General features: G+C 51.4%; 8 protein-coding genes across 8 annotated transcripts; 3 read left to right on the top strand and 5 right to left on the bottom strand.

Annotated features, from left to right (window-relative positions):
• Positions 1–3,369: 3,369 nt before the first annotated feature.
• On the top strand, positions 3,370–4,249 carry GUITHDRAFT_153167 (hypothetical protein). The gene is made up of 4 exons (XM_005830691.1): positions 3,370–3,479; positions 3,532–3,611; positions 3,663–3,813; positions 3,860–4,249. Exons 1-4 carry the CDS (start codon positions 3,391–3,393, stop codon positions 3,975–3,977), a joined length of 438 nt encoding a protein of 145 aa, XP_005830748.1. The 5' UTR covers positions 3,370–3,390; the 3' UTR covers positions 3,978–4,249.
• Positions 4,250–4,337: 88 nt separating this feature from the next.
• Positions 4,338–5,092, bottom strand: GUITHDRAFT_163748 (hypothetical protein; the record flags this gene model as incomplete). Its single annotated transcript, XM_005830690.1, has 4 exons — positions 4,338–4,362; positions 4,404–4,486; positions 4,532–4,594; positions 4,649–5,092. The coding sequence occupies 4 exons, from the start codon at positions 5,090–5,092 to the stop codon at positions 4,338–4,340; spliced, it is 615 nt and encodes a 204-aa protein (XP_005830747.1).
• Positions 5,093–5,706: 614 nt separating this feature from the next.
• Positions 5,707–8,413, bottom strand: GUITHDRAFT_110221 (hypothetical protein; the record flags this gene model as incomplete). Its single annotated transcript, XM_005830689.1, has 15 exons — positions 5,707–6,014; positions 6,070–6,147; positions 6,202–6,270; positions 6,397–6,445; positions 6,492–6,562; positions 6,616–6,685; positions 6,736–6,808; positions 6,856–6,893; positions 6,950–7,057; positions 7,108–7,167; positions 7,216–7,263; positions 7,316–7,426; positions 7,476–7,611; positions 7,670–7,841; positions 7,897–8,413. The coding sequence occupies 15 exons, from the start codon at positions 8,411–8,413 to the stop codon at positions 5,707–5,709; spliced, it is 1,908 nt and encodes a 635-aa protein (XP_005830746.1).
• A 3,711-nt stretch (positions 8,414–12,124) lies between these two features.
• GUITHDRAFT_110220 (hypothetical protein) lies at positions 12,125–12,771 on the top strand (the record flags this gene model as incomplete). The annotated part of the gene is made up of 4 exons (XM_005830688.1): positions 12,125–12,219; positions 12,496–12,559; positions 12,610–12,645; positions 12,697–12,771. The coding sequence occupies 4 exons, from the start codon at positions 12,125–12,127 to the stop codon at positions 12,769–12,771; spliced, it is 270 nt and encodes an 89-aa protein (XP_005830745.1).
• A 225-nt stretch (positions 12,772–12,996) lies between these two features.
• Positions 12,997–15,621, bottom strand: GUITHDRAFT_140213 (hypothetical protein; the record flags this gene model as incomplete). Its single annotated transcript, XM_005830687.1, has 9 exons — positions 12,997–13,053; positions 13,104–13,164; positions 13,214–13,262; positions 13,315–13,414; positions 13,467–13,592; positions 13,652–13,783; positions 13,834–15,018; positions 15,119–15,346; positions 15,553–15,621. The coding sequence occupies 9 exons, from the start codon at positions 15,619–15,621 to the stop codon at positions 12,997–12,999; spliced, it is 2,007 nt and encodes a 668-aa protein (XP_005830744.1).
• A 553-nt stretch (positions 15,622–16,174) lies between these two features.
• On the bottom strand, positions 16,175–17,917 carry GUITHDRAFT_140212 (hypothetical protein; the record flags this gene model as incomplete). Its single annotated transcript, XM_005830686.1, has 10 exons — positions 16,175–16,308; positions 16,537–16,579; positions 16,626–16,677; positions 16,725–16,802; positions 16,837–17,063; positions 17,104–17,286; positions 17,348–17,394; positions 17,447–17,519; positions 17,564–17,761; positions 17,870–17,917. The coding sequence occupies 10 exons, from the start codon at positions 17,915–17,917 to the stop codon at positions 16,175–16,177; spliced, it is 1,083 nt and encodes a 360-aa protein (XP_005830743.1).
• A 633-nt stretch (positions 17,918–18,550) lies between these two features.
• GUITHDRAFT_110217 (hypothetical protein) lies at positions 18,551–21,256 on the top strand (the record flags this gene model as incomplete). Its single annotated transcript, XM_005830685.1, has 17 exons — positions 18,551–18,711; positions 18,757–18,819; positions 18,872–19,011; positions 19,062–19,299; positions 19,350–19,385; positions 19,450–19,474; positions 19,526–19,551; positions 19,604–19,666; positions 19,714–19,773; positions 19,904–19,964; positions 20,125–20,238; positions 20,454–20,524; positions 20,581–20,643; positions 20,693–20,794; positions 20,847–20,949; positions 21,022–21,120; positions 21,167–21,256. The coding sequence occupies 17 exons, from the start codon at positions 18,551–18,553 to the stop codon at positions 21,254–21,256; spliced, it is 1,515 nt and encodes a 504-aa protein (XP_005830742.1).
• A 656-nt stretch (positions 21,257–21,912) lies between these two features.
• GUITHDRAFT_72803 (hypothetical protein) lies at positions 21,913–26,482 on the bottom strand (the record flags this gene model as incomplete). The annotated part of the gene is made up of 5 exons (XM_005830684.1): positions 21,913–22,171; positions 22,521–22,570; positions 24,818–24,929; positions 25,779–26,192; positions 26,298–26,482. 5 exons carry the CDS (start codon positions 26,480–26,482, stop codon positions 21,913–21,915), a joined length of 1,020 nt encoding a protein of 339 aa, XP_005830741.1.
• Positions 26,483–27,310: the final 828 nt, after the last annotated feature.

Below are 27,310 nucleotides of genomic sequence, written 5' to 3'. Positions count from 1 at the left end.
AACACCATTTACACCCTGTACCAGGCTCACTTCAGGTCCCAATGGACCCTTACCTACCCAAATTGATCACGGTGTTTCCTATCACCCCGTAGGTATTACTACCCCACCCCTTCTGAATCTGGGGAACATAAAATATTTCCAGATTGTACGCTAAATCATGAAACACCCGTCAAAGTTTAGGACCCTACCATCTGTCATCAAGTCCAAGACCGGGTCCAACAATAGTTCACAAAGGGGTAACCCTACCTTCCGCTTGATAAACTTGAAACTTTGGAATGAAATGGGGAGATATTTCCTATACCCCCTGGTTCACCTCTGAAGTACCCCTTGACAAATACCAACCCACCTACCCAATTACACCAGATCGATTTTCCAGATACACCCTCCCAGAACTTTTTCCTGGGAAACAGATCCCACTCATAAAGGGCCCCTACCCCTTCTTCCTCAGCGAACCACCCCCGGAATTGGAAGGATTGCTGACTACCCTACCTAGTTCACACCTGATTATTCCTCCCCCACACCACCATGTACCCCACCCTCTGCTTTGAGCGTTTGTCACCCTTGCACAATGTCACCACCTCCACCACCGACCATCTTGAGCTTAAATTAAGACTTGCCAGCGGATCCTACGGGGCTAAAACTGTTTGTGGTACAAAAAGCTTATACTAGTCTCAAATTAAGCCCACCCTCACCTCCCGGTTTCCACCCACCCCACCATGGTCAGGAGGCGGAACCCTATTGTGAGATGTCGCGAACGAAAAAACGAAAGTTGGTAGGATAAGGACCCCCTACCAACCAAAAACCTGCATATGTTGTGACAAGAAAGGGGTATAGATTCAATTCTTTTTTACATTATTGGCCCATTCGTTCTTCCCCAACCTCAGCCCCCCTCCCTTGCCTCCTCCCATTCCCATCCCCCCCCCATCTTTCGCTTCCTCCGCACCATCGTCTGACTTCCCCGCAGCGTTTTCTTTCCTCGCTACACCTTTCCTCTACTGACTTGAAACATCTTCCTCCCATTATTCAACCTTTCTAGCCTCTAGGGGCTCAGCTTCAGCATTACAAGCTGGTGTCGGAACCATCGTCACTCGTATACGAAGTTCTATGATCTCGATACTCTTCCGGCCATTGGAAACGAAGCTGAGCTGAAGTGCTTTGATTGACAAAGCCTGAATTCGCTTGAATTCTTCTGCTGGAGTTTATTATTTCAAGTATCGTCGACCCACTATTCAATTTCTGCAGTTCATCTACCAACCAGTCACAAATCAAGAAAGACATCACATTTCTCCCTTTGTGCTTGTCTAGGTGAGTTCAGATGATGCATTTTGTTTAGAAAAAGAGTCTTTCTTTATCAAGATTCTTCATTTCTGACATTTTGTCAACCTAGATCCTTCTCTGATTCCCTCCTGTTCACAACGTGGTGGGGTACAATTTTTGTAGCCGAATTTCGTTGGACCATTGAAGTGGTTCTTTTTCGACTTTGAACCTTGATATCTTCGATACATGATGATCAAGCAAAGTCACTCGGATTCGAGTTTGCTGGATTCTCCCCATGGCACGAAGCGTGCGCCCCCATCAGGCCCAAGACTGCCCTTGGAAGATTGCTCACCAACCTCTCAGAGTCGCAAGAATGCACATGATGACAAGTATTTGCTGAGCACACCGGACAATGCAGACAGACAGACTTCAGAAGAAGTGGAACCCGAAGAAGTCAACACCAATGTTTGGGTGAACAAATTTTTGCGATATCTTGAAGACAACGGTCAAGACCTCCTGATTTCAATATGCACCCGATATAAGATTGCCTTTGACAAGACCATCGATTCCATCCCTTCAGGGATGTTGGAGCAAGTGGCTTACAATGCTATCTTCAATCCAGCGCTCCCCAAGAGTCCGGATGGACTGCCGATGATGCTAAGGGATGTTCCTGGGGTATCAGAGTTCCAAATGACGTTCCTCAAAGATTCAGTTGGTGTCTACAAGATGCTCAACGTGTCAGCGAAGCTAGGTGGCGCGCCCTTCTCCTTAGAGTGCAGAACTTGCTCCTATTGTGGCTCCTGCTTCTCTGGTCGATTCATGGATCTCGATTCGACTCATCAACGTGCCGGAGGGTACGACAGTTCCTCTGAGTATGGGGCAAGGTTGACAGTTTCTTGTACAGATGGAAAGAGATAACTGACAAGATTCATGCTGGGAAATTCTCATGGAAAGGCCTCAAGGGGTAATTTGGTCTTTTGATCGAAAGCTGTGTGGCTTACACATTTCAAAGATGGCGTCTTTGTGTTCCTTGTTTCACAAACTATGGGCAGAAGGGAACCATGGACAACGCCAATCGTCTGAGCATCAAGCAGGTGCGCACTGCAGCCTTGTGTGTGAATGTCTTTCTGAGAATTTCAATCGCAAGGTCATCAAGTGCAATCCTAGCATTGTAAGAGAGGGATACCTCCACGGCGTCCATGGAGCAACTACATCGTTTGCAACGGTTCACGTCAATTCTGGCAATCATCCTTCCAGCAAACGCAGATTAGACAAGGTAAGCAGAGGGCAAGGATCTTGGCATGTCCGATCTCATTCGCTGTGAGCAGGAATTTGCACAGAGGCAGAATCCCAAAAGGTTCCGCGCGATGGAGAAGATGAATGATCTCAAAGACCCCAACGAGGTGTTTCCAGCTCTTCTAGCACGTGTAATGTGTGACTTGTTTCCCATAGACGGGAGAAACTATTGAAGTTTTTGCCGACGGTGACTGGTAGGAAGAGCCTGCATGCCATCAGTACACCGTTGACTGTAGAATGCAGGTGGGATGCGCATGTGGTCGAGACGAGCCAGGACCACGTTCTTGTACATTACGTCGGAGGGACGACGGAGGAGGACGAGTGGATCCCAAAAGGAAGTGACAGGATCCGAAATTACAAGGTGAACTCAGCCGTTGGAATCAGCGTTGGTGCTCACCTGCTGCTTCAGGGTTTGCAGCTTCTCACACCTCGCACTCCGGCCAATTGCTGCACTCCTCAGGTGCAGGGACTGCGCTCGTTCCGATCAGCGACTGATACATGCGCAGGTTGCACCAATGAAAGACAGAGAGATCTCGCTTCCTCCCTGCGGTGCTCTGTCAGAGGATGGCTCGTGCTCCCTCCAGTATCGTTCCAGGTGGTCGAAACTTCCCAACATTTTCCTGGGGACTCTAACTCACATGACGTCGCAGCCCCGCCGGACCTCCAAATTCTTCTCCACTTCACTTCTCTTCGGCATCAGAGGAACCCATCTCAAACTCTGGATACTCTGACGATTTGTTGAGTTCTTACATTGAGGTTTGTTTGGTATGCACAGTGCGCAAAGATTTGCTGAAAGCCCCTGCGCTCCAGGATGAGGATGGTTGGAAGACTGCGAGAATGGTCCCAACTTCAATGGAGGTGGAGGAGAAGCCGATGCTCTGTGGTGAAGAGAGCACAGTTGAACTGCGGATTTTGTCGTACGGAAGGTTGCTGACGATGTGTGTTGATACTCGCAAGAATGACATCTGTCACAAACAGAGATCTCAACTTTCAGTGGTATGAAGGCAGTGAAGCCATTCCAGGAGCGTGCGGAGACAAGTTGGTCCTAGTGAATGCAGGTATGTAGCTTCAAGCGGTTGTCTGCGTGGCTGACCTCGATCTTGCTCCAGGAGAGATCGGAGGCAGGATCACGTGCTGTGTGTCAAACAGACATGGATCGTCGTGGGTTGCCTGCCCCATCCTTCTTCCAGCAAGCCCTCGGCACGCTAAAGAGGTGCTGGATAACATCGACAACCCCAAGCGATACCGTTTGGAGTGCAGGTGAAGTGGAGGATGTACGTGCAGCTTGAGACTGAACGGTTTCCAGGTGTGGTATCGTGACAGAGGGGTCGGCAACCATGCTCTGCCAGAACTCCTGCGAATGCGGAGCCGTGTGCTGCGGAAAGATCAAATGCCTCGACTTGCCTGAGGGCTGCTTGTTTTGATCATCAACTGCGAGAAGAATGCTTGTGTTGTAGTTTATCGTGCTCGCCATATGCCTTACTTATTGGATGCCGCGAGCTGTACAATATGGATGTGTCACTCTAGTTGCTTTGGGTCATTTTTTTTGTGTAATCTGCTGCAAGAGAAGAAAAAGGAGGTTCTGCATCGGTGCTGTTCAGCTAAACAGCCTAAAGCTTTGGAATTCTCTCAGATTGTGTTTTATGTCAGACTTTCTGTATTCCTGCACGTTTTTAATACAGTGAAGAGCTGACAATACACTGAACCCGTCGACAGATCTCGATCAAACGTCAACAAGAAAATTCAGGAATAATCAGGGAGAGATGGTTGCAAAGCCAGAGTTTCTAGGTTTCCATGAAGAGTTGGAACCTGGATGAAGTCAGGACATGACGAGAAGATTGCCTTCTGACCTCCCACGGAAGACATGGTTCAGAACCTCCTGCATCTTCAGCTCCAACGACTTCACCTTCCCCTGTAATTCCTCTACCTTGGCCTGCCGCCGTTCTTCATGAACTAGTCAGAGAATAGGAGGAGCGACCTGAGTTTCGCATACAATCTCCTCGAGCACCCTTTCTGTAGATTCTTCAAGATTGGTTCTCAGCTAGTGGACAAGAGTCGGTCAAGTCATGCGAGCAGACAATGCATCAATGCATACCGCTTGCTGGTTCGTGCTGACGTACATTCGCCCCACAGGTAGATACACATCAGCCTCTGGTTCCAAAGATTTCAAACCCTTCAAAGTTATCTTCTGCACTTGTTGCTGATGCTCTGCTATCTGTAGTTTGCCCTTCATCTGTCTGTACTCGTCCTTGGCTTCCTTGTACTGCGCTTGGTACTTCTGAAAGCTCTCCTTCTTGCTCTCTGACCCTTCTGGCCATGGCAGCTTCTCTCCAACGTCTTCAGTCTCGATGCTCCCCATGGACTGGCTCGCGTGCAAGGATCCCTTCTGCAAGATCTCCGAGTACTCAGGATCGATCGTCGGCTTTTGCGATCCCCCCCTCAAGTGAAGGCATGTTGGTACGTGTGCATGGCTGCTTGCGGCATGGAGAAGTAGAATCTGCAGAAGAGCACGGGAGAGCTTGCTGCTGTTGCTGATCATCTCTGAACAAGGGTGTCTTCGTCTAGATCGCCTCCTCCTCCTCTCTCTCCTTCATTTTCTCTCCCCGCTCCGGTTCCTTCCCTCCCGTGGAGCTTCCGAACCCTCATCCCCAATCCGAGTCCGCCCCAGGTCCGCCCCAGGTCCGCCCCGCTACAAGAATATGACAAGGTTGAAAAAAAAATTTCAACTTTCTCCTTATTTTTAGTCAATACAAATATTGGATTAGCTCTGAAACCCCTCTATCCCTCCCCTGTCCTAGATGGTACAAAAAAAGTATGAAGGTCTGTTGCCTCCATCAAACAGTACTGTACAGCTGCAGCCGCAGCTGATGCTTCTGCCGCCGAACTTCCTGGACCTGATGCTTCCATGCTTTTCGTATGCCGTCGCTCGTGCGGTTGGTGTGGTGACCTCTTCCCTTGCCCCATGGAATTACTTTGCTACTGCCAGGAGCCTTGGCAACATGACCGTCACGACTGCTGCACCCGCGGCTGGGGTGCTAGACCCCGACTGACTCAACGACGTCAGTCGAACTTGGAGATGACTGGAGGGTGGGCGATGGTCCTACTTGATATTTTTCATCATCTTCACTCAATCTTACACTACGTCACTCCAACTCAATGAAACCAGGAGCGCATCATGACGGCCATGGCGACAGTCACAACAGCCAAGGCAGAGCAGGGGGCCAACGCAGAGGATGCAGACTTGGTAGCAGCAACAACAGCGGCAGCAGTGGCAGCCTCGCGCGCTACACTTCCCACGGGAGGAAGCGGGCCAATGTAACCCACGTACCCTGCCTTGCCTGTCGACGCGGTGTCCTCCACCATGGTGGTATCGCTCTCTCCGTAAGGATGTTGAACGACAAAAGTGATGTAGGAGAACTTCCCGATGTTGGGGTACCAGTAGGGGGAAGTGCTCTCAGCTCCTGTTCGCCCATCAGCTCCTTTTCGGAAAGAACATCATGAGGAGCGCAAACTCACCGTAGGGAACTTGAGCGATACGAGTCTTCTTCTTGGTGTTGAAGTCGTAGACCCACACGTAGTCATTCTGATGATAGCCTGAAAGTACAATGAGCGTACATGGAAGAACATACAATGAGCATTTCAGCTGACTTGTGTCTTCTCCGATGAGCAGCTGACCGTAATCCTCGATCATAGCGACGTTGTCGGGGCTCGCAAGGCCTGCAACCGAAGGAGAGACGAAGAGGTGAGTTGGGGTTGGAGGTTGAAGGGTGTAGGAGGATCACGAGGGGAGGGGATGGGCGGGGAGGAACATGCTGTGGGTGCCAATCAAACGACATAACATACCATCGGCACTGCAGACCCCAGATGCATAACTTCCTCCGTCGATGAACCCCTGGAAACAGATGAGGAGTGGTAGACTTGTCAAATCGTACGAGTACCCTCATTGCAGTCACACTGTAAGTGCTGCTGTCAACGTCGAGCTCGTACACTGCACCGCACTTCTGCTGGGCTGATGCAATTGATCACATACGGCCAGTCAAAAAACTGTTCAGCGATACTCACGCAATCGAATGTCGCCAAGAGCATCTGTCATTCCACCGTCCACTTTGCTGATTGCTGTGTACATTTTGTTCTGGAAACAAGCAAGTCAGCACTACAGATCCTCTATTTTCGATTGCTTACAAGCGAGGGACTGTATGTGATTCCCTCCCATTTTTCAAACTCAATAGTGCAATCCAATGTTGCTGCAAATCGCCTAGATATTCACAGATTCACGGTTCAAGAAGAAATGAATTGATTAACCTTGTTTCAAGACGGGATGCAATTTTCTCTTTGCCAGCCTGCAGACACATTCAAGAAATGTAAACACAAGACAACACAAATATTTGGGAAGCACCTTGACTTTGACGCACTCTACAGCAGTGCTGGATGTTCGGTATTCCGAGTAACCGTCTTCGACACACTTTGAGGTAGTGGTGTTGTAAACTACAGTGTCGAACATGTCCTTGAAACCCAAATCAGAGCGATGTTGAGATAAACTTCTGCACTAAAAACCGTGAAGTTTGTCTTCGCATCAATTGCTTGCTTGATTTCAGCGTCTGTCACCTCCCCCGCCTGAACCAGGTGGTTAACAGACAGCGCATATTTGTGCAAATGCTTTACCAGTTCCTTCCATGCGATTGTGAATTCACCATTTCCTGTGCTCTTAGTCTGAAAGGACATGTCATCAATCAAGTTGCAATCGAATTCAACCAAATATTACTTGCGTGAATTTTGCACAAAACAGTCTGCCCTTGGAAAGATCGCCTGCGGTGGTTGCGACATACTTGGTGAAGACTTTATACGACCCATCATCGGTGATGTAGACGGTTTTCTAAAATCACAGCCTTACAGATGCACATTGTTTGATGGATAATTTCAACCTTATCAGGCATGACATAAGAAAGCTCGTGGCCTCTTCTTCCCATGGAATAATGCTTGACTGATACCGGGTCCTTGTCATTGTAGACAGTGACCTCCCAAGGAAAGCCGTAGTTGTAGGGATAGAACGAGGAGGCCCTGAGGTGATCATAATTATACACGATCAGAATCGCTTGAAGATATCGAATATTCATACCTCAAACTCTCCCATGTTGTAACTGGTGTCGGATCAACTGCATAATACAATAGGTACGCTTTCATAGATTGAAAATTGTAGTCTGTGGATGCCCCTGCTCCTGTGGAAGTTGTCCAAAGTCTGCCGTCTGGCTCATACTCTTCTGAGCCCAAGTGAGTGGACCAGGGCGAGACTGAAGATTTGAACCGTCAACTAACACTTGGACAGCATCGATACCGTCAACTCACCGCTACCAGCGCATGGGTTCCAGACACCTTGATGAGAGGACATGTCGATTGCCTTGGTGGACTTGATAGAAAGCGTTCCATCAGCAGCTTGATTCAAGATAGAGTGATACGCAACTCCGAGGCTAGACGTGTCATCCACGCCTAATGTGTTAGGAGTTGCCTCAAATTGCGTGATGCTATGAATAACATCTCCGACTTTGATGATCGAAGTGAAATCTGGGTAAGCGCTCACGAGTGCCAGTCCACTGGTAGCATCTTTCGCGATGATTTTTTGATCCTTGTCGATGTTTGCTCCGAAAATGTTGGTACCGAAGGTATCTCCCGATCGAGCGAGGACGTGATAATCGATTGCGGGCTTCCATTGCCCGTCAGTGGGGTGTGTGATGGTGACAGCGTTGGTCGCTCTCGCATGGTGCTTCTGGTCACCTGTGGAAGCTGACAGCTCCGTCCATGTGGCAGTGTAAGTGCTTGCTGCACAGGAGCAGCACAGCGATGCGACAAGCAGCAGCCGCAGCATTGCTACCCTCCTCCGTGACGCCCTCCCTCGCTGGTTTTATAGTTGACAAGGTACGACCCTTCCCTCCTTCCACACGGGTACTGGTACTGGTACTGGTACGGGTACGGGTACGGGTACTGGCACTGGCACTGGCACTGGCACTGGTAGTCGGTACGGGTACGGGTACTGGTAGTGCGGTAGTCAGTGGTACGGGTACTGGCACTGGCACTGGCACTTTCCCTTCCGTGTCAATTCTACGCCTGCTCAACCCGGCGGCTCACCTTGGCATGGAGAGGCTGAACTTTCGAATGCAAGGATACTCAGGGCCAAATATTTCTGGTTAATTTGAAATCATTGGGCAGCATTCAAGTTGAGCAAAGTTTTCACTGAAATTATCGGCGATGTGCAGGGGTGGCCAACAGTACTAACAACCCGGAGGGTCGTAGTCCCCCTACGCCTCGTCCCCGGTGAGTGACCGTAGTCAGTGAGCCCTACCCCCCCCCCGTCTTAGAAGGCTCTTAAGTTAACCAGGGGTCAATTGGACCATTTTTTTTCAAGAGCAGTGGTGCCAAGGGGTTTGAAATGAGCTCTTTTCAAATTTCATGCTCCTACCCCCTCCTTCAAGCCTTGAAGTACCCCAACACTGATCACCCTCCACTGCCGTTCACTGCGGTTGGAAAAAAAAAGTCTCGGCTCAGCCTGCGGTCGAGCCCGCCGGGGCCCGGAGGCTGCCCCCCGCCGGCGCGGCGTGCCACAGTGACATGGCCCTGAAGATCATCATCAGTGTAGCGGACCCGGACTTTGCCATTGAACTTCCGCAACTGCAGGCTCAGTGACTGGAGGCGGATGGCATGGGTTACGGGTTGGATCCTGGACTTCAGCATGTCACACTGTTTTTGACAATGACGGAATACCGGACCTCGCTCGGAGCAACTTGAACTGCAAGCTGAGCAGCAGCACAGCGGAAGACTCAATCGGTACGGTCCCCCTGATCAGACGGTCGGACTCTTGCACATATTCTAAAAATTTTAGAATATCAGTGCCTAGATATTCTATTTCTCGAGAAACCTTGTATCACGGCAACCAGTGGACTCTTACTCTCACATTCGGAGTGACATCAGCTGGAGAGTATCTGTGGAGTGACAACGGTAGTAACAGCTGAGCCTGGAGTCAAACATGGGTTCCGATATCAAAATGGCCTCTCAAGCCTCTCAAGCCTAGCCAAGCTCCCTGTACCTCGTCAGGGAGGGAGATGGACGATGCGAAGTCACAGGGGACCCACTTCAGCCTGAGGTCATCTGTTCGACACCAGAGACAGTCAGGGAGGGTTCACTAAATGAACAATCAAAATCAGGGAATATCATATCTTTTCACTATCATACCTGAATACTGAACTTCATGACAGGCTGAACCTCTGAGAACATCTGATGATGACATCAGCATCGAGCCTCGCATCATCCCTATGTCATGTGACATGGACGAGTCACAGGGATCCCCCGAGCAGAGCCAGGAGTCGCACAAGATGACGACGAGGCCACCAGATAGCTCTCCCACCATGATGATGAGTGTGGCAAAGAAGCTGAGGGGTGACATGACAGCGAGAAAATCTCGATGATGGAGGGATCAGTCCTGATCAAAGTCGCTCTGAATGTCAAAAGTGACAAGAGCTGTTTTCAATCCAACCTCAAAGCCTGTACGTGGCCAACCAGTGAGGAGAGGAATTACCTCATGATTCCACTGGTCAAGCACCGCGATGATTGAAGCGGCAAGCCTAGAGCACGGCAGATGAAAGCTTGAAGGTTGTGAAGACCGAGGAAGGGAGACGTCCCAAAGCCTCGTTACAAGCCACTATATTGTGATGGCGACGTGATGACACTGTCACGAAGCAACTCTACAGCAGAGTTGAAGAAATGAAAGGCAGCTTGAAGCGCCAAGCCTTCGCAAGACGAAGAAGCAGACGATCGGATGAAGACATACCTTGATCGAAGTTATGAAATGATGCTGCAGAAATGAAGGAGGCCCTAAGTCGCCAGGCACATCAGTGCTGATGGGCGCTGAGGAGAACCTTTCAGTACCATGCACAGCCCTACTGCGAAAGTCAAGTCAAGAGGCTGATCGCTTATGGAAAGAGGAATATCAAGTCTGATGAGCAAGACCATACAGCTTCAAGGCAGACGACCAGAGACCAAGCATGAGTCCACCTTGCTGTCAAGCAACAGCTCCCGCCTACTCTAGGCAAGGGAGGGAATACGGCGGCGACGACGCGCGAAGAGTCAACCGCAGCAGGCCATTTGAAAGGCATAGTCAAATTTGACAAGCCTGACACCGTCAATGGAGGCGCGGCAAAGCAACAATGCTGGCATCGGCACACAAGAGCCAAGGGAGGGTGTTGAAACACCTGATAGGAGGAAGCTTCACCTCAGACAATGCCAAGTAATCGACGTGGCTCAAGTGCACAGATGCTTAGAGCCTCGGAATGCATCCATGAAGAAGACAGCAAGAACCTAGGACTCGTGGATGGCAGCAGGAGATAAGCGAGTCAGCTTATATCAGTCCACGACAGGACAGCAGATGACACGGTGGTAGGATATGGCTACGCTCAAGGGGAGATTGGAAGCATCACCCCTGAAGTCATGGACATGGGAGAACAAGGGGTCTGATCAAAGAAGACAGTACTATCATGATCATCTTAGCGGAGGACATACAAGGAATGCACGAGACCACCTCCAAGCATGCTCCTACGGAGACACAGGACCTGTCAAGGTCAAGGGAGCAGCTACATCAACTTCACAGAGAGCGTTGGATGAGAATCGAAGACCTCGTCATGTCAAGCCTATGACTCTTTCTCAGGGGACCCTCAAGGTACGGAACCAGGCCTCGGACCGGTCGAAGAATCATATCGCAGATAAGAAGCGTAGAGTACCGGTAGTCGTAGTTCCTAGGACCAAGCGGACCCTATTTTAGGGACCGAGGAAGAGGAAGAAGGGCCGCACGCATTGGCAGGACAGGGAAAGGAGAACGAGGTGTATAGTCTCTGTGAGACTGGGTTGCTTGAAGTAAACAAGCTTGACCATCTATACCAATCTCTTATCTCCTCCGTTTGTTCTCTGTATCCTGATATCATTCCTGCGCGGCCACCATTCGTGATATCTATTACCACTGCTACAGAAACTTGCAGTCGGTGCTATCACTGTCTACTTCGGGTGTCACTGCTACTGTGACTGTGTCACCGTCTGTGGAGAGAAGGTTACTGGGAACTTCAACATATTCAGACGGTCCGATCCGGGATCGGACCGTCTGGGATGCGTTGCGCTTTCTGTGGTGGCTGGCGCCGGAACTTGCGGCAAGGACTCGCTTGGCCATCATTGCGGGTGCATTTCGGTATGCGTCTCATTCCTTCGGCGAGTCGCCGAGTCGGCGGCGGCCACAGCGATGAGTCCGGCGGATATCCGGCGCTGTTAAGTGAAGGTTCAGTGGGGGACAGCGCTGCGGCACTGAGTTGGCACCGGGCAGGCGATTGTCCTCGTACTGATCTTTAACTTAACTTTGAGTAAAGGCAGTGACTGCCCGGCGCGGCGGCAGGCTACTACGGTAACCGTTGAGTCCGACGGTCGAGCGGGCCCGGGCCGCCCCGGCCCGGTGGCACTCAGGGCGGCCCGGGCTGTCGGCGGCGAGTCTGTTCACTCGAAACCCTTCCAATTTCCCGAAATAGACAAAGCAAGAGGCGCCGCTATGTTCGCCGGGTACCACAAGCTGTCGATGGATCATACGCGATGCAAGCAGGCGAACCATATGGGGATGAACACAGCATCATGGCATCCTGGGACGTGAGTATACATCGACCCTTCCGTTCTTCCCTCTGTCCCCTTAGATGATCGTGAATGGTACATGTAGATCATTATCAGGATGAGGTGATCTGAGTTGTCATCGTCATCTCATCATCAAAATCATCATCACAAGAATCAAAAGCAACATTCACATTGAATCTATGACAATAATCATGAACTCTGTGCTTATAGCATCGACAGAAACCATAGACATTGTGATGTTTCTTTTGCGTGCTGACCACTCTTGTCAACAAACGAATCTCATCGTTTCCCCAGATGCAAGGCGGCGGGTTACTCACAGCTCATGAACCAACACAGTCTTGGTCCATTCCAGCGTCAGGTCAGCAAATGTCTGCTTGGGCGAGCTTGAAAGGGTAATTTATCTTGTAGATGTGGGTGAAACCGGATGGGATGTCACCGAGCCAGGTGTGTTCCTGTTTGAAGTCTTCCCTTCCTCTCACTGACTGCGCTTCTCAGCTTGCCAACTACAAGATCCCGTCCTGGGCTGATCCTCACTACAGTGCTGCTGGAGATGATCGGAACTTTGGTTAATCATCCTATCCTATCGGCGGTAACGACCAAAGTCGAAAACAGCTAGTTGTAAATTGTATCTATCTTTGTTTGTTTATCTTTTTTACCCAACGGAATGCCGTGAAATCCATTTGCCGTTCATGCTAGACAAAGAATAAATGGCTGAGATTGTTTTTCGAAGCTGAGATGAGTTTGTTTTTAGTTTACAGCACAAAGTTTGTCATGGAGCTAATTTTCGACCATAGCTCATTTTTTGTCCTGATTCAATCGCTTCAGCAACTCATCCATCGTATTCACGTTGTTCTGGCACAACACTTCAGTTCCTTGTCGGTCAGCAGGCAACGACATGGTACCTCGAACTTCTCGAGAATGTTGGGATCTGCAAGAGGGATCGCTCCCTGCGGATTGACGTAGCTGCTCGCAACTCAGTCTCATATCTCTACACCATCAACTTGTCGCTTACCCTTGCATGTTGATCGGGTTCCCAGCTGGACCCCTCCGTCCGTTGGGACCTGACGGGATTCCATCAATGCTGCACCTCCTCCCTCTATGTCTGTCTCTTACCTGGTCGTCCGTTCTCTCCCCTCAAACCAGTAGGACCAGGCTCCCCTTCTTCTCCTCGCGGTCCTCGCACTCCTTGTGGACCAGGTACTCCGGGATACCCCTGCTATCACGTCACCGACTGCCCGCGGGTGGTTGTAGCAGGACGGCACTACCTGTGGACCCATGCTTCCAGGCGGCCCTGGAGGGCCAGGAGCTTTCTTGATGACAGCGAGCGACACAGAGAGCTGGTTCAATCGCCTATTGAGATCCTGCCAGTCTCTCATCTCGTTCTCCCGCGCCTGCAGAAACAGCGTCACGATCACGAATAGAAGAAATTCTTGTAAGATTAGGCCTTGACCTGAGCAACTTTCTGCAAGTTTGCGTTGTCCCCCGTGGTGATGCGGCGGCTTTCCGCCAACAGCCTTCGTTTCTGCTCTACCACGCGCTTGCGAAGACCATCCACCAATGCCTCGAATCGAGTCTTCAGAGCCTGGACATCCAAGTAAGACAACATTCTTCAGCAAAATGTGAGATGCTCACATTATATTTCTCATGATAGCTCAGATCCAACCTAGTAATTCGGTCCTTCTGCTCCTGAATTTTCTCGTGCGCAGCAATCACATCCTTCTCAGCCTGAAGCGCCTGGGCCATGGCTTTCTTGGCAACACACAAAGGCGTGTCACTATGCTTGATAGGCCCATCACAAGGAATCGGCTTGATGTTAATGCCGAACTTATATTGACCTTCCAAGGGATCCTCGTTCCCTCCCAACCCATAAAGACTCTGAGTACTGGCTGAAGCATCCTTCATCGAAGTTGCTCCTCCATATCCCATTGGGGAACCAGAGGAGACATCCACCTGCTGCCCATTCGCAACTGGAACATATGCAACAGGCATCGAGATCGTTGTATCCTTTGGAAACGCCGTGCCTTCAACAACATACTGATTCTCTGGTTGCACAGTGGGATCCTCCAACGGCTCCGAATGCACTACACCCAAGCTTCCATCTAGTGCCTCTGTGTCCTCTGAGAGCTTGGTGGATTGAGCGTTTGGCACAACGTTCATCTGGGTCTGCTGTTGTTGGACTTGCTGTACGCCATTCACCACCTCGACGACTTTGCCCTGTGGCGTGAGGAAGAACTTTGGCTGTTGCTGAGCCAGAGCCTGTTGGTTCGCATTCTGAACAGCTTGAGCCTGCTCTTGCGGAGCCTCAAAGAATTGAGGTTGAGTCTGAGGGATGTTTGCCATCATGGGCCCACCTTGCTGCTGAACCACTGTGGGTGCCGCCTGACCAACGCTGGTAGCAAAATACTGATTTTGAGATTCCGGAAGGCTCTTCGACATCGGACCAGTCGAAGCTTGGATCAGGGTAGATTGCCCAGCAGCAGCCGAATCTCCGTTCTGAAAGAACAATGGCGACGTCTTAGGCATGCCTAACTGTGACTGCTCCGCTGCTGCTGCGGTTCTGGTATCATAGATCAGAGGTGGAGGCTGAGTGAAGTACTTCCGAGACTTTGCTGACAAAGAAGGTTTCTGTGACAGCTCCTGGAGCTTGGACCATGCTCTCTTACCCGCCTCTACTCTGGCCTTGAGAGATGCTCTGGTTTCCTCCTTCCCCGCCTTCAAACCATCATTCACCGACTTCTCAACGTGTGAACTCATCGACATCTGTGGTCGGGGGAAATTGGACGCATCATCATGACGCTCAGACTGCTTGGTTTTCGCCTGGAGAGTGCAAAGAGAATAAGACAAGTCAGCGAGAGGATGACGAAAAGAGGAGCACAGAAGACATCGAAGATGTGACAACAACGAACAACATCATTACCAGCTCGTGCAGATGCAGCGACTTTAGCCGTGTAACAAGGTCACCCCCAGGACGAGACGCCTCACTCCCGCTGACATAGCTTTTTTGCTGCTGTATTCTCTTCGCGAGAGATGGATTGATCTGCGCAAGTTTTGACTCTTGTCCGGTGTGCTCCAGGTACTGCTGCAAGGCATCCTGATCACTGTACTCCAATTCCGTTCGACCAAGTGATGAGAAAGAGGGGTAAGCCTGGGGACAACGAATGGTCACAGCTCCATAAAACCACTGCAGGAAGCTCAAATTTCTCTTGTCATGATCGTATAACCTCCCATATCACAACGACGCTGCAAGGAACATGACATTTCATACACAACAAGGAAGGCAAACATCAGTCGGCGACGAAAACATCATTCATATTCATCGTGATTATACTCTTGTTTTCGATCTTTTCTCACCATGAGAGCGAAAAATCCCACCGCCGACGCAGCCATAATTGCCGCGCGCCATCCCACCAGCCTCCCCATGGCTGTGACCCTTGGTGAATCACCCCTACCCCTACCCAACCTTTGGTACCTCACCCCGGTTACTTACCGGGTCCACACCCCCAAGGCACGATACTAACAACGGGGTAGTGAAATGCACACAACCCCACCCTCTAACCATCGAAGGCTCATAACCTGAGAAGCCGGGCCCCGGCCGGACCTGGGCCGGTGGCAGTGGCGTCACGGTACAGCCGGGCGCCAAGAGTCATCGTCACTGAGAAGTTGGCCGGGCGGCAGTGCCCAGCACCCTCAGGTCACCCGGATACAGTGTGAATGGTACACCGGGGCCGCGCTGATCTGATCCCGGCCAGCAGAATTCCGAGCTCAGCACAGTGTGTGATAGCGGATAGTGGAAACTTGCAAGAAGTTTACTTTTCTGTCAAGCTCCTCGGCCGCTTCTTCCGATTCAAACTGCTCAGCTTTCGCCTCTTGTCACTAAAACTTTGCTTCTTATTCTTATTCTTCTTCTTCTTCTTCTTCTTATCCCAGTACTTCGCATTCCTCCTGTAGAATTCGTCCGCTATTTCCTGTGCTTTCACATATTGTGGCTCCTGCACCGAATGAAAGTGAGCTTTGAAAGCCATGGGATCAAGCCTGTTGCCTTCAGTATTTCTTTCAGAGGCATCAATTCTCGTTTTGTTGGCTTGTATCCGTACGTCTCACATATATCTGCCAGGTTTGGATCATCACTGCAAAACATCATGAGCACTGCTGCATGAAGAAAGGGCGAAATTCACATTTTGATGCCGTCTTTCATCATCTTCTCAAACGCTATGTTCTGGATCGAGACCATCACAAATGAGGATTAGAACCAAGTTATGGTACCCTAGGATGGAAAAGGTGCGGGGCTGTTGGCAACCATCAGCACATGACTCGTGTCACATTTTGCTTTCTCACCCATCACTTTCATCTCTTGTTGCGACGGTTCACGACCGGATATCTAGCAAGAGAGGTCGTCAACCCATGTTTCATCGGCGTCGAATCACCAGGTCGTCAAACGTGTCGTCCTCACAGTATGGGCGGAAGCTATGTTGAATCCTGCAGCCAACCAGTCAGTCCTCGTTGCGGTCGAAACTTTCCGTTACCATCCGTTTCTTGGAAGCCACTGGTGGGCCCCCCATTCTATAAGCATGCATTCTATCCGCCAGTACGAGTCGCCTCCTCTACACGGGGAATCAGAGGACGCGGTAGATTTACCGTCGCAACCTCGGGTCGTATAAAGGATGGTCTTCAGCAGTAGATCTCCGCATAAACCTTCTTGCAAGGTGGAGCGGGGAGATTCCACAGTCTGGCTGCAGGGTACCAGAAACAGCAACATTGATCAGCAGAGCAAATTGAGAGTGAAGATCCATTGCCTTGCAGTTGGGCAAGTGCTTGTAGGTGTAATCATAAACATTTGGGTCGGCTCCGCATCGCAACAAGATCTGGCGATGAGATGAGTGACATTCAGCGGCTAGAAGACACCTCGACCTCAACGGCTAACGGATATCCTTTTTCTACCGCAAAGTGCAACGCAGTCCTCCCCTTGGAGTCTCTGATTTCTGTTTTTGCCCCATTTTGCAACAACAAACAGAGCACATTCATGTGCCCCGCAGCAGCAGCCACCATCAAAGCAGTACGGTTCAGAAACTTGCTGTCTATTGAAACCTGCAGATGATAATCTCTTTCAGTGTACTAGTCTGATTCCTGGTTGAGTTGAGTTACTTACTTGACCGCTTTGCAGAATCGCTTCCACCTGATCGATATCACCTAGATCTGTTGAACAATCAAACTGTCACTGTGTTGAAGATGACGTGCGGGAGCCTACTTGCGGCTTCATAGAGGAACATCTCATCTGTATGATCCTGAGCAGCATAATCCAAGAAATTGAGGAAATCTTCCTGCAATGGACTCGTCATGATCTGATGGGAGCTCCAAGCTGAACCTTGTGCATCTTCGCCATTGGGTCGTTCTGAGATGATATCTCAGGATCGAGTAGAAACTGTTTCCTGGCCTTCTCAACTTCTTCCTTAGTTGGACGCGTGGAATATCCGCTATCGAGTGATCGGGGATTATCCATCCTCCCTCCCTTGAGCCTCAAAGTCCTCGTCACTTGCTCTGTACCATCGCGCAGTGGGAGTTGCTGCTGAGCTGTAGCATCTTTCCATCTCAACAAGGGAACACAATCATGTGCAGCAAGAAGCACATGAGCATGGCTCTCGTGCTCGACGCCTCCTTCTCCCGTCCTCACCTTCACTAGCGTCCCCACTATCGCCGCTATCAGCAGCCGCATCACCATAGTTCCAACATGCCGCCCACCCCCCACCCGCTACCCCCCTATCTAACTCATCTTCCTGGAGTACCCTACCCCCTTTCTCAAGAGTCTGATATCTTATGAATGACCCCCCATATCTCTACTACAGGAGCGACCACCCACCGCTCTCATGCTTACACCCCTAAAATGTACTAACCCCACCGGATCCATCCCATGCATCTCCTGATGTAATGGAGGCGGCGAGAGCGACAACGAGGGCAGTAGCGGAGAATATGGCAGGACAAGAGCACCATGGCTGAGAGCACGTCGAAGATCACGTCATTCCGATGACTTTCACAAGTTTTGGTTTGATCTTGCTCCTGCTCATGTGCCTTGGAAGCCTGCTTCCGCTTCAATGCCACAATGTTCACGATGGGAGCTTGAGCAAGCTTCTGGAAGAGAACTGCAGTTGTCGTTTCCAATGCCTTCGAGGAGGCGAAGAAGAGAGTGGTAAGGATGAGATAAGCTGCTGGCATGCATAGTTTGACTGTATCACTCAGCTTCAACAACGAAGAGTACCAGGTTTGCGGTTTGATCGATTACCAAGACATTGACTTCAAAGAAGGCAGTACGTCAGAGTGAATCGAAAGCAGAGACAAAAGAAAACGATACAAGAGCATGAAGAGACAGCAGAGGAAGGAGAACAAGGTCTCGAAACACAAGCTCGGTTTTCTTACTGAAATCAAAACCCATGTAGCTGTATTCCCCTCGGCGAATCCTGCTCAATCGAATACGTTTACGGGGAGGAGCTCTGTTGATATTGATATGGAAACAGTGAGGTTTGATCAAGCACGTATACGTCTACATTGCTTAAAGTAGCGTAGAAATACAGATTCTGCCGGATATTTCGTTTCAGAAACCAACTCGAAGAAATTAGACAGCCTCAGGTTTGAAGTGACCAGTCTGAAAACCTGCTGTGTTCTGAAGCTTGCGCTGCAGGAAAGCAGTTGAAGGGAGCGACTCTATTGTCAACCCCATGTCAAGAATTGACAAGCTTTCTCGGCTTGTTGACGAAGGATCTTCAACCTTCCGGGCGTTGGGGAGGAAGGGGAGTCAAAGCGAACATCGAAACGACGGTGGTGAAACCTTTCATTCTCTTTCTTTGTCACGTTGAATCATTCTCCTTCAGATCAAGAAACATCTCTCTTCTCAAGTATTTACAGGAGCAGAAGGTCGTTTGTCAGCGAGAGAGAAAGAGAGCTCGTCGAGGCTGTAGAGGAGGTGCGGCGAAGTGCACCGGCGAATGAGTCGATGCGGTACAGCGCTTTCAAGGAAGACCCTTCCAAGCCGATCATCCAGACAGATGAACATACGAGGGAGGACTTGGATGAACTATGGACCGACTTCCAGTCTCGGTTGGAGACGAAGTATGAAAGACTGAAGCACATTGTAGTTTCACTTATTGTTCTGTTCAAAGTTTACTAGGAAAGGAACGTGATTCAGATTCCTCAGAGTAAGCAGAGATATTTCTGAGACCGTTGAAGTTGTGATTGACAGCCTGACCTTTGTCCTGTCAGGTCAATATTGAAGAAATTGCGAATGGTCTGCTCTTTCTACACGCCCCGTAGTCCAACCTGACAAGTTTGTTTTCAGGAGCACGCTTCCACCGAAGCCAAAATGTTGCCATACAAGTGCATGTCGAAAACATCAGAGCTGATGTGCTTCATACAGGACTTCAAACACATACAACTCTGTCTCTCTGGCCGATTCTCTCCGAGAGTTCACTGACAACATGTACCTCGGCCCTTGCAACGGTCCCCTCCCCTGACCCGGACATGCAGGGACGGATTCACGTGGGAACAGAACGAGAGACTCAAGGCAGAAGAGCTCGAACTGCAAGCGTATGATCTGAGCGCTGCATGCAGGAATACCTCTCCACAAAGTTCTGGACCCCGGGATTCAATGCCGACGTGGGGTGCTCAAACATCCTGGTGGTCTTGAGTTGGGATTTTGATACTCTCTTTCTTTCAGCCGCATGGACCCGCGTTTCTACACCCTCCATACAGCACATGTCAACCTCACTGAGGAGCAGGTGACCGCTCGCCGGGCATGACCTTGAGTAGGGAGTATGAGGGGTACTGGGCAGGTGTCGCTCAACATTCAACTCCGTCAGGCGGTCCAAGTTGACGATTTGCCGCGGGTGTCTTAGTTTTCAACATTGGAGACTTGCGATGCTGATTCATGGCTGGAAGATCGAGGAGACCATTGCTTCTGGAGCAGACATCAACCTGCCGATGCCGTTCTACAAGTTTTATGAGCACTCGGAGGAGAGTTCAGAGTACCAAGAGGACGCTGGGAAGTACGATGTAAGAGAGAAGGGTGCCTCTGAAATGAGCTCACATGTCACTTGAAGGACTGTTTGCTGTGCATGGTTTGGCCTCCCTTGTAATCGCTCTCCACATAGTCTAGCTCGAGACTAACGCATTGAAAGGCATTGGGCCGCGGCCATGGGCAGTGTACCCACCTTGTTGAAGCTGGTCAACATTTGAAAAGGTTAAACCTGCCGATGACTCAATGGCAGGTGGAACTGGGGGCTGAGATCAATGCTTTGGACTCTATGACGAAGAAAGGAAGGCTATTTTGTGAAGAATCGTGAGCATCGAATTGTGATGCAAAACAGGATGATCATGTATGAACCTTCGTTGTAGCCTTTTCGATCAGTGGAGGAAGCCCAAGAGCGATGAAGAATCTCGCAAGAAATGGAACCTGCAGTATTTCTGTGAGACGTTGTTGGCTCTCTTGACCTCAAGTGCACATCAGATACAACATGACGGCGCTTCATTGGGCTTCCATGATGGGCCACATCGAGTGTGTCAGAACCCTTTGCCAGCTCGGCGCAAACGTCACCATGGTTGACGTGCGGTGACTCGGAGACGAGAGGTTTCTGGAAGCTCTGACGTGGAAGTCAATGCAGGAACAGGACGGCGATAGAGATCGCAGCCTACCGGCAGCTCGTGGACCCTCCGAACAACTTCACGACCATCTTGTCGATTCTCAAGGAGCATCTCAAGAAGCAGGTGCAGGCAGAAGCGATGAGAGAGGAGGGAGCGATGAAAGGTGCTCGCGGTGAATGAGGCTTCTTGGATCAGGTTGGAAGCGATTGGCCTCGATGGTGGCCGGCCTTGTGTGACGATGGGCTCAAAAATTGGACGATGCCCGAGACAATGGAGCAAGCTGAGAAAGAATACGTGCGCACTATCTCCCTCCTCCTCCTCTGCCACTCACGTTGCCCAGCCGGAGATCGTCAAGCTCGCGAACGACTTGGTGGCGTCCGGGACGAGGGACTTTGACGTTGGTGCTTCCTTGCAAGATTACGTTGAGTGACTTTCGCTTCTCAGGTTATATACAGAGCCATCGAGGAACGAGAGGATCCAACGATAGCGAAGAATGAGGAATATGATTCAGAGTTGTCTGAAGCGGATTATGAATACTTCGACAACAGCGATGAGACAGTGACAATCTTTCTCTCTTCTCCTTGCCCTGCTGGACTTGTTTCTTCTTTCCCCTTCTCTCTCTCTCTCTTCTCTCTCCCTCTCCCTCTCCCTCTCCCTCTCCCTCTCCCTCTCCCTCTCCCTCTCCCTCTCCCTCTCCCTCTCCTTCTCCCTCTCCCTCTCCCTCTCCCTCTCCTTCCTTCATCTCCATATTTATAATACCGCCGATAATTCCTTGTTCTGCAGAAGGTCAGACGATATGTCAAGGGTAAGCCTTTTCCCCTGGATGAAATTTTCGGAGACAAGATTCGCTGATTACGAGTGTGTAATAGCAATAGATTTAAAAGGTTAAATGAAGGATTCAAAATGGACGGCAACGAGTCAGTAGAATAGCTTCAAGTTCCTTGTTCTGTATACTTGTATCACAATCTTTCGGATTTGGTCATTGATGAGGGAAACAGGCGAATGACAAACAATTTGAAACACCTTTACATCCCAATACATTCACTACATCTTGTCTCATCTCATGGCTGGTGAGAGAGTTACTCATTATACATACATTGTCATGTTCCTCCAAACAGTTGTCAGGCACAGGAGGGAGCAACTTGTAGAGGAAGCTGTTTCTGTTCCAAGTCCAGGACGACACCGCTGGCAGCTGCTGCTTCCCGCCACGGATGTGAAACTGTTTGTCGGGCACTCTGAGCAGGAAGACGTCCCGTCCTGACCCGCGAAGAGGCCGGGGGGGCAGAGCTGGCAGCTGGAGCTGGCGATCGAGTCTGTGAAGGAACCCCGAGGGCACGCAGCACAGCTGGAGGAAAGTGAGAAGGAGCAGGAGCAGGAGCAGGAGCAGGAGCAGGAGCAGGAGCAGGAGCAGGAGCAGGAGCAGGAGCAGGAGCAGGAGCAGGGGCAGGGGCAGGGGCAGGAGGTGCACGAGGAAGGGGGGGAGAAAGAGGAAGAGGTGTTGGTGATGGAGGAAGAGGAAAGGGAGAGCATCAGGCTACCTGGCCTGTGCAGGGACTTGCGCGTAAGTTCCTCTAGCGCAGGGCAGACAGCCACTGCTTCCTCCTCGTCCGAAGTAGCCAGGGGTACAGACACAAGCTGCAATGTCGGCAGCAGAGGAGGAGGTGGTGTTGGTGAAGTCAGGACATCGGGTACACGCTGCTGGTCCCACCGAGTCCTTGAAGAATCCAAGAGCACAGCTCGAGCACTTGGAGCCTGACTGATCGCTTCCTACCTCGAAGTATCCTGGGACGCACGCGCAGTCTGCCAGTCTCTGCGAGCCCTCCTGGGTCGTGGAGGTGCGAGGAGGGCAGGACAAGCACGAGGTCATGCCCGTCCTGTTGGCGAAGGAACCGCGGGGGCAGAGGGGGCAGGAGGGACCCTGAGTCATAGAAGCCTTCATGGTCCCCAGGGCGCAGGGCTGACATGCTGCTCCGACGTTGCTGTAGCCTTCCTTGCAGATACACGAGACGTTGCTGGAGGCGCCCAAGGCACTGCGATGGTCGGCGCTCGGGCATCGCTGGCAGAAGGTGCTGCCTGCCAGCTCCTGATAGCTCCCCGTCACTGAAGAGGTGGTGTTTGAGCCGCATAGCTTGCACGCTGAAGATCCAGCGGCATCTGAGAACGAGCCGGAAGGGCACCTGGAGCAGGCATCGCCCGCACGAGCTGAAAAATTCCCTGCGCTGCAAGGGAAGCATCCTCCGCCACTTGTGGTCTCATACCCGGGCAGGCACTTGCAGTCGCTGGAGCTCGTTGCTCCTGCTGCTGCAGTGGTCTGCTGCACAGGACAAGAACGGCAAGAGGAGCTGGCATTGGAGCTTTGATACGTTCCTCTTGCACAGAGTGAGCAAGAGGAGGAGGGGGAACTTGCAGAGAAGCTTCCTGGCTGACAAGCCTGGCACATGTCGTTGCCGATCAGCCTCTTGGAGAAACCTTGCTTGCAAGAGGAGCAGCCAAAGGAAAAGACTCCATCGGCAAGGGTCGACAGCCCTTCAAATCCGATGTCACACAAGCAATCAGACGAGAGTTTTGAGCCCGACAAACGTGTCGTTGTGTTGACAGGACAGCTGATACATGTTGTCTGACCGGCCGACACGCTCACCTTTCCTTGTGGACAAGACATGCAGTAGGTCATCGCAGACGTGTTTGCAAACTGACCAGCAGGGCAGTCGGAGCATGCGTTGTTTCCCAGAAGCTGTTTGAACTTTCCCGCAGCACAAGGGGAGCACATCAGACCGCTTGCTAGCCCTGAGAATCCAGGAGGACAAAGGCAGTCTGACGCAGAAGTGCTGCCGCTGCCAACGGTCGATGACTGTACAGAGCTGCCGGAGGTGATGGTGACAGGGCAGGCCAGGCAGCTTGTTTGCTGGGGGATCAGCTGGTATTGACCTTGCGGGCAGAGGCTGCAGGAGGAGGAACCGATCTGATCGTTGTAGGATCCTTCCAGGCAGCTGGAGCAGGCGGAAGATTTTGACAGGCTGAACTGACCGGGAGAGCATGCGGTGCAAGACTGAGGGCCAACATCAAACGGCACGAGGTCGGTCACGACGCTGAAGGGGAAGAGTTCGCTGACATGCTCGAAGGGGAAGGAGACAGGCTGGGAGGTCGCGTGCTGCGAGAACTTTCCTCCAGCGCATGCTGAGCAGAACGTCTGCGAGGTAGCCAGTGCGTATGTGCCTGAAGGGCAAGAGGTACATGTGCTACTTCCGGTCTCGGGATGAGTACCAGCAGGGCAGGTAGAGCAGACGGTCCCAGCTGTGAGAGGCATGACCGAGCCTATATGCAATCAGAGAAGGAAGAGCTGGGAGGGAGCTGGGAAGTCAATGGGAAGGAGCTGGGAAGTCGCTGGAAAGAGCTGGGGAGACGGGGAGGAGAGTGTGAACTTCTCACCTGTTGGGCAGGCGGAACAAGGACCCGCCCCAGCTGAGTCCTTCACACGCCCAGCTGGGCAGGGGGTACAGTCAGTCAGCCCGTCTGCGGTGATGTGATGACCGCTGGGTCCGTAGAAACCCTCCCTGCACTGCGAAACGATGAGGAGGAGGAAGAGGAGAAAAGTACAGGAAAGGAGCACAGAGATTGGAGGTACCGGAGTGGAAGTGGAGGAGAGGACAGGAAAGGAGGAAAGAAGGTGTTGTGAAGCAGTACAAGGAAGAGGACGAAGAGGAGAAGAGGAAAAAGAAGAGGAGAAGAAGAGGAGGGAGGGATGGGAGAGGAGGAATTCCTACCGTGCAAGCATCTGCTGTCGTGCTACCTGAGACATCAACTTTCCCCGACGGATCTCGAGTGACATGATAGCGAGATGGACATTCTTCGAGAGCGTCAGATAGTCACAGAAGCAACAAACAAGTCTCAACCGTAACACTGCGACGCTCCTGTCTCCGCTTGATACTTCCCTGCAAGCAAGTTTAGACACGTCAATCTCCATCATCCCCCTCTTACCAGGCTCACAGAGGACACAAGACGTTCTTCCTGTGTACTGGTTGTACTTTCCCGCTTCACACAGCTGACAGGCTCCATCTCCCAGGCCACTCTTGTAGCTTCCGACCTGGCAGACTTCGCACTGCTTGCTGACTGCAGTCGACAAACTTGGTGACAAGGGAGCAATTTGCAGTGCATGGACTTCACCAGCATTTCTCGTGAAACCAGCATTGCAGACGCAATCATTCTCACTTGTACTCCCCAGCAGAGCCGATGTATCCGAGTTTGCGGGGCATGCGCTGCAAGCCCCAAACCCCACTACCGCCTTGAAGTATCCTCGCGCACAAGCCTGACAAGTGGAGGAGCTTGACCCTGTCGCCTAGTCAGCTGGTGACATGCATGAGGGATATTTTCTCACCTTCGTACCCCTTGTCACATCTGCAGTCAGTTGGAGTCTGCGACTGAGGCGACAAGGTCGTTGCTCCAGCTGGACAGGCTGCACAGGTCGAGGACCCAGGAGCTGAGCTGAAGTTGTAGATCGTTGCATGTCAGACTCTCGAGCATTTCCATATGGTTGATCTACCTGTAAAACCCCAGCTGGCACGGAGAACAGAGTATGTTTCCCTGTGATACAGGGACAGTCAGGAGAAGATGGAGCAAAGTAGAGAGGAAGATGATGATACCGTGACGCTCTTGTACCGCCCTGGGGCACAAGCTGAGCAGTTGGAAAGGAAGACATCGACATACGACGAGGTTTGAAAGTGAAGTGATCCTGAAGTCAGTTCGTATCCTTGCTTGCATGAGCAGTCTGAGCAAGAAAGTCAGCGGTGCGATACCTCTACATGCTCTACTAGAGCACATCGACGAAACAGGCAGCCCAAAGTTTGAAGAAAGACAAGGAGGAGGCTCGAAGACATCGAGGGGGGAGCTATCAACCTGATAGAGCGACGGCTCCTGGCAGACTGCTGAGGAAGGAAAGAGGACACTGTCCTGCGCACGATGTTTGCCCTTCTACACCGTTGTAGGCCCCAGCTGGGCAGAGCTTGCAGTAAGAGCTCCCGTCCACCTCTGAGAAACTTCCAGCAGGGCAAGAAAGGCACGAAGAACCTCCCAGCTCGCCCTTGTATGTCCCTTTCAGACATTTGGCGCAGCTTGTCTGCCCAGCTGGACCCACGTATCCCTCGATGCACTCGCACTGCTCCAGCCTGATGCTGCCGCTCGCTCGGGTGCTGAGGAGGTTGGAGGGACATGCGAGGCAAGAGGAGCTCGACCTGAGGGGCTGGTAGGCGCCCTTAGGGCAACTTGCACACTGGAGAGACGCGGTCGAGTTGCTGAAGCCTCCCGGAGGGCAGGGCAGGCAGGAGGAGGAGCCAGGTGAGGGCTTGAAGGATCCGATGGGACAGGAGCTGCAGCTGCATCCTCCGTCTAGCCCCTGAGATCCGCCCGGACACTTGCATGCTGTGACTGAGACGCTTCCTTCCGCTGAGACCTGCCCGTTGAACGGACAGTCAACACACACAGATGCTCCAGGAGAAGGCATGAAGGAGTTGGGAGGGCAGACTGAGCAAGAAGTCGCTCCTTCTTCCGCAGCGAAGTGACCGATTGGACAATCAGAGCAATCAGTGTTGCCCGCAGAGCTCTTGAACTTTCCGGGAGGGCAGAAGGTGCAGGGAGATAGAGGATCTCGACCGTCCAGAAACATTCCTGCCAAGCACAAGCATTCGTTATCACTGACACTTCCTGGACTACTGGTCATGTTTGCTGGGCATTCTAGACATCTGCTGGTCCCTGCCGTCTTCTTGTACTCTCCTGCTCTGCACGGAGCGCATGAACCTCCGGCTGGCCCGCTGTATCCTTCTCTGCAGACGCATCCTACCATGCTCGACACGCCGACTGAGCTGCTCAGAACGAGCTCCATGCTCACAGTGGTAGAGTGTGGGGGGCAAGGAGTGCAAGAGAGAAGCTCGACAAGGGAGTCGTTGATGAACGTAAAGTTTTCTCGCACGCCTTGTGCTTGATCGAAGTTGCTCTTCATGCCCAAGGAGAACGTATCTATCGGGCACTTGCTGCAAGACTGCCAGCGGATCTCGTGGTGGAGGCGTCCAGTGCACTGATACCCAGGAGAGATGTCACAAGATCGTGTGCAGCCATCCAAGTCGTCAAGGTTTGCGTCGTCGCATGCCTCTCCAGCCTCTACGACGCCATTGCCGCACCAAGATGATGGAGAGAAAGCAAAGATGACAGAGAGGATCAAGCATACTGTGACGATGAACAAGAGTGCCCAGAAGGTTCTCGATAAGGTTCGAAAGGATATAGAAGTCTTGATTTGAATCATGGGAAGGCTTGAAAACTTCCCTATGATTGACCTTCCCTTGGAAACACTCTGCACCGCCACTGGAGCATCGTAAGCCTGTGTCTCGACAGTTTCTCCTCGCAAGTGCGCGATCCTGTCACCTAAAGGAACAGGATTCCAGTACTCCAGTCTCTCATATCGCTCTGCCGAGATATCTTCACCCATCGCTGACTTGGC

The sequence above is a fragment of the Guillardia theta genome, assembly GCF_000315625.1.
Source record: "Guillardia theta CCMP2712 unplaced genomic scaffold GUITHscaffold_44, whole genome shotgun sequence".
NCBI classification, from domain to species: Eukaryota; class Cryptophyceae; order Pyrenomonadales; family Geminigeraceae; genus Guillardia; species Guillardia theta.
The sequence above is the reverse complement of the archived record's forward strand: the minus strand, read 5'-3'. Positions and strand labels throughout refer to the sequence as shown.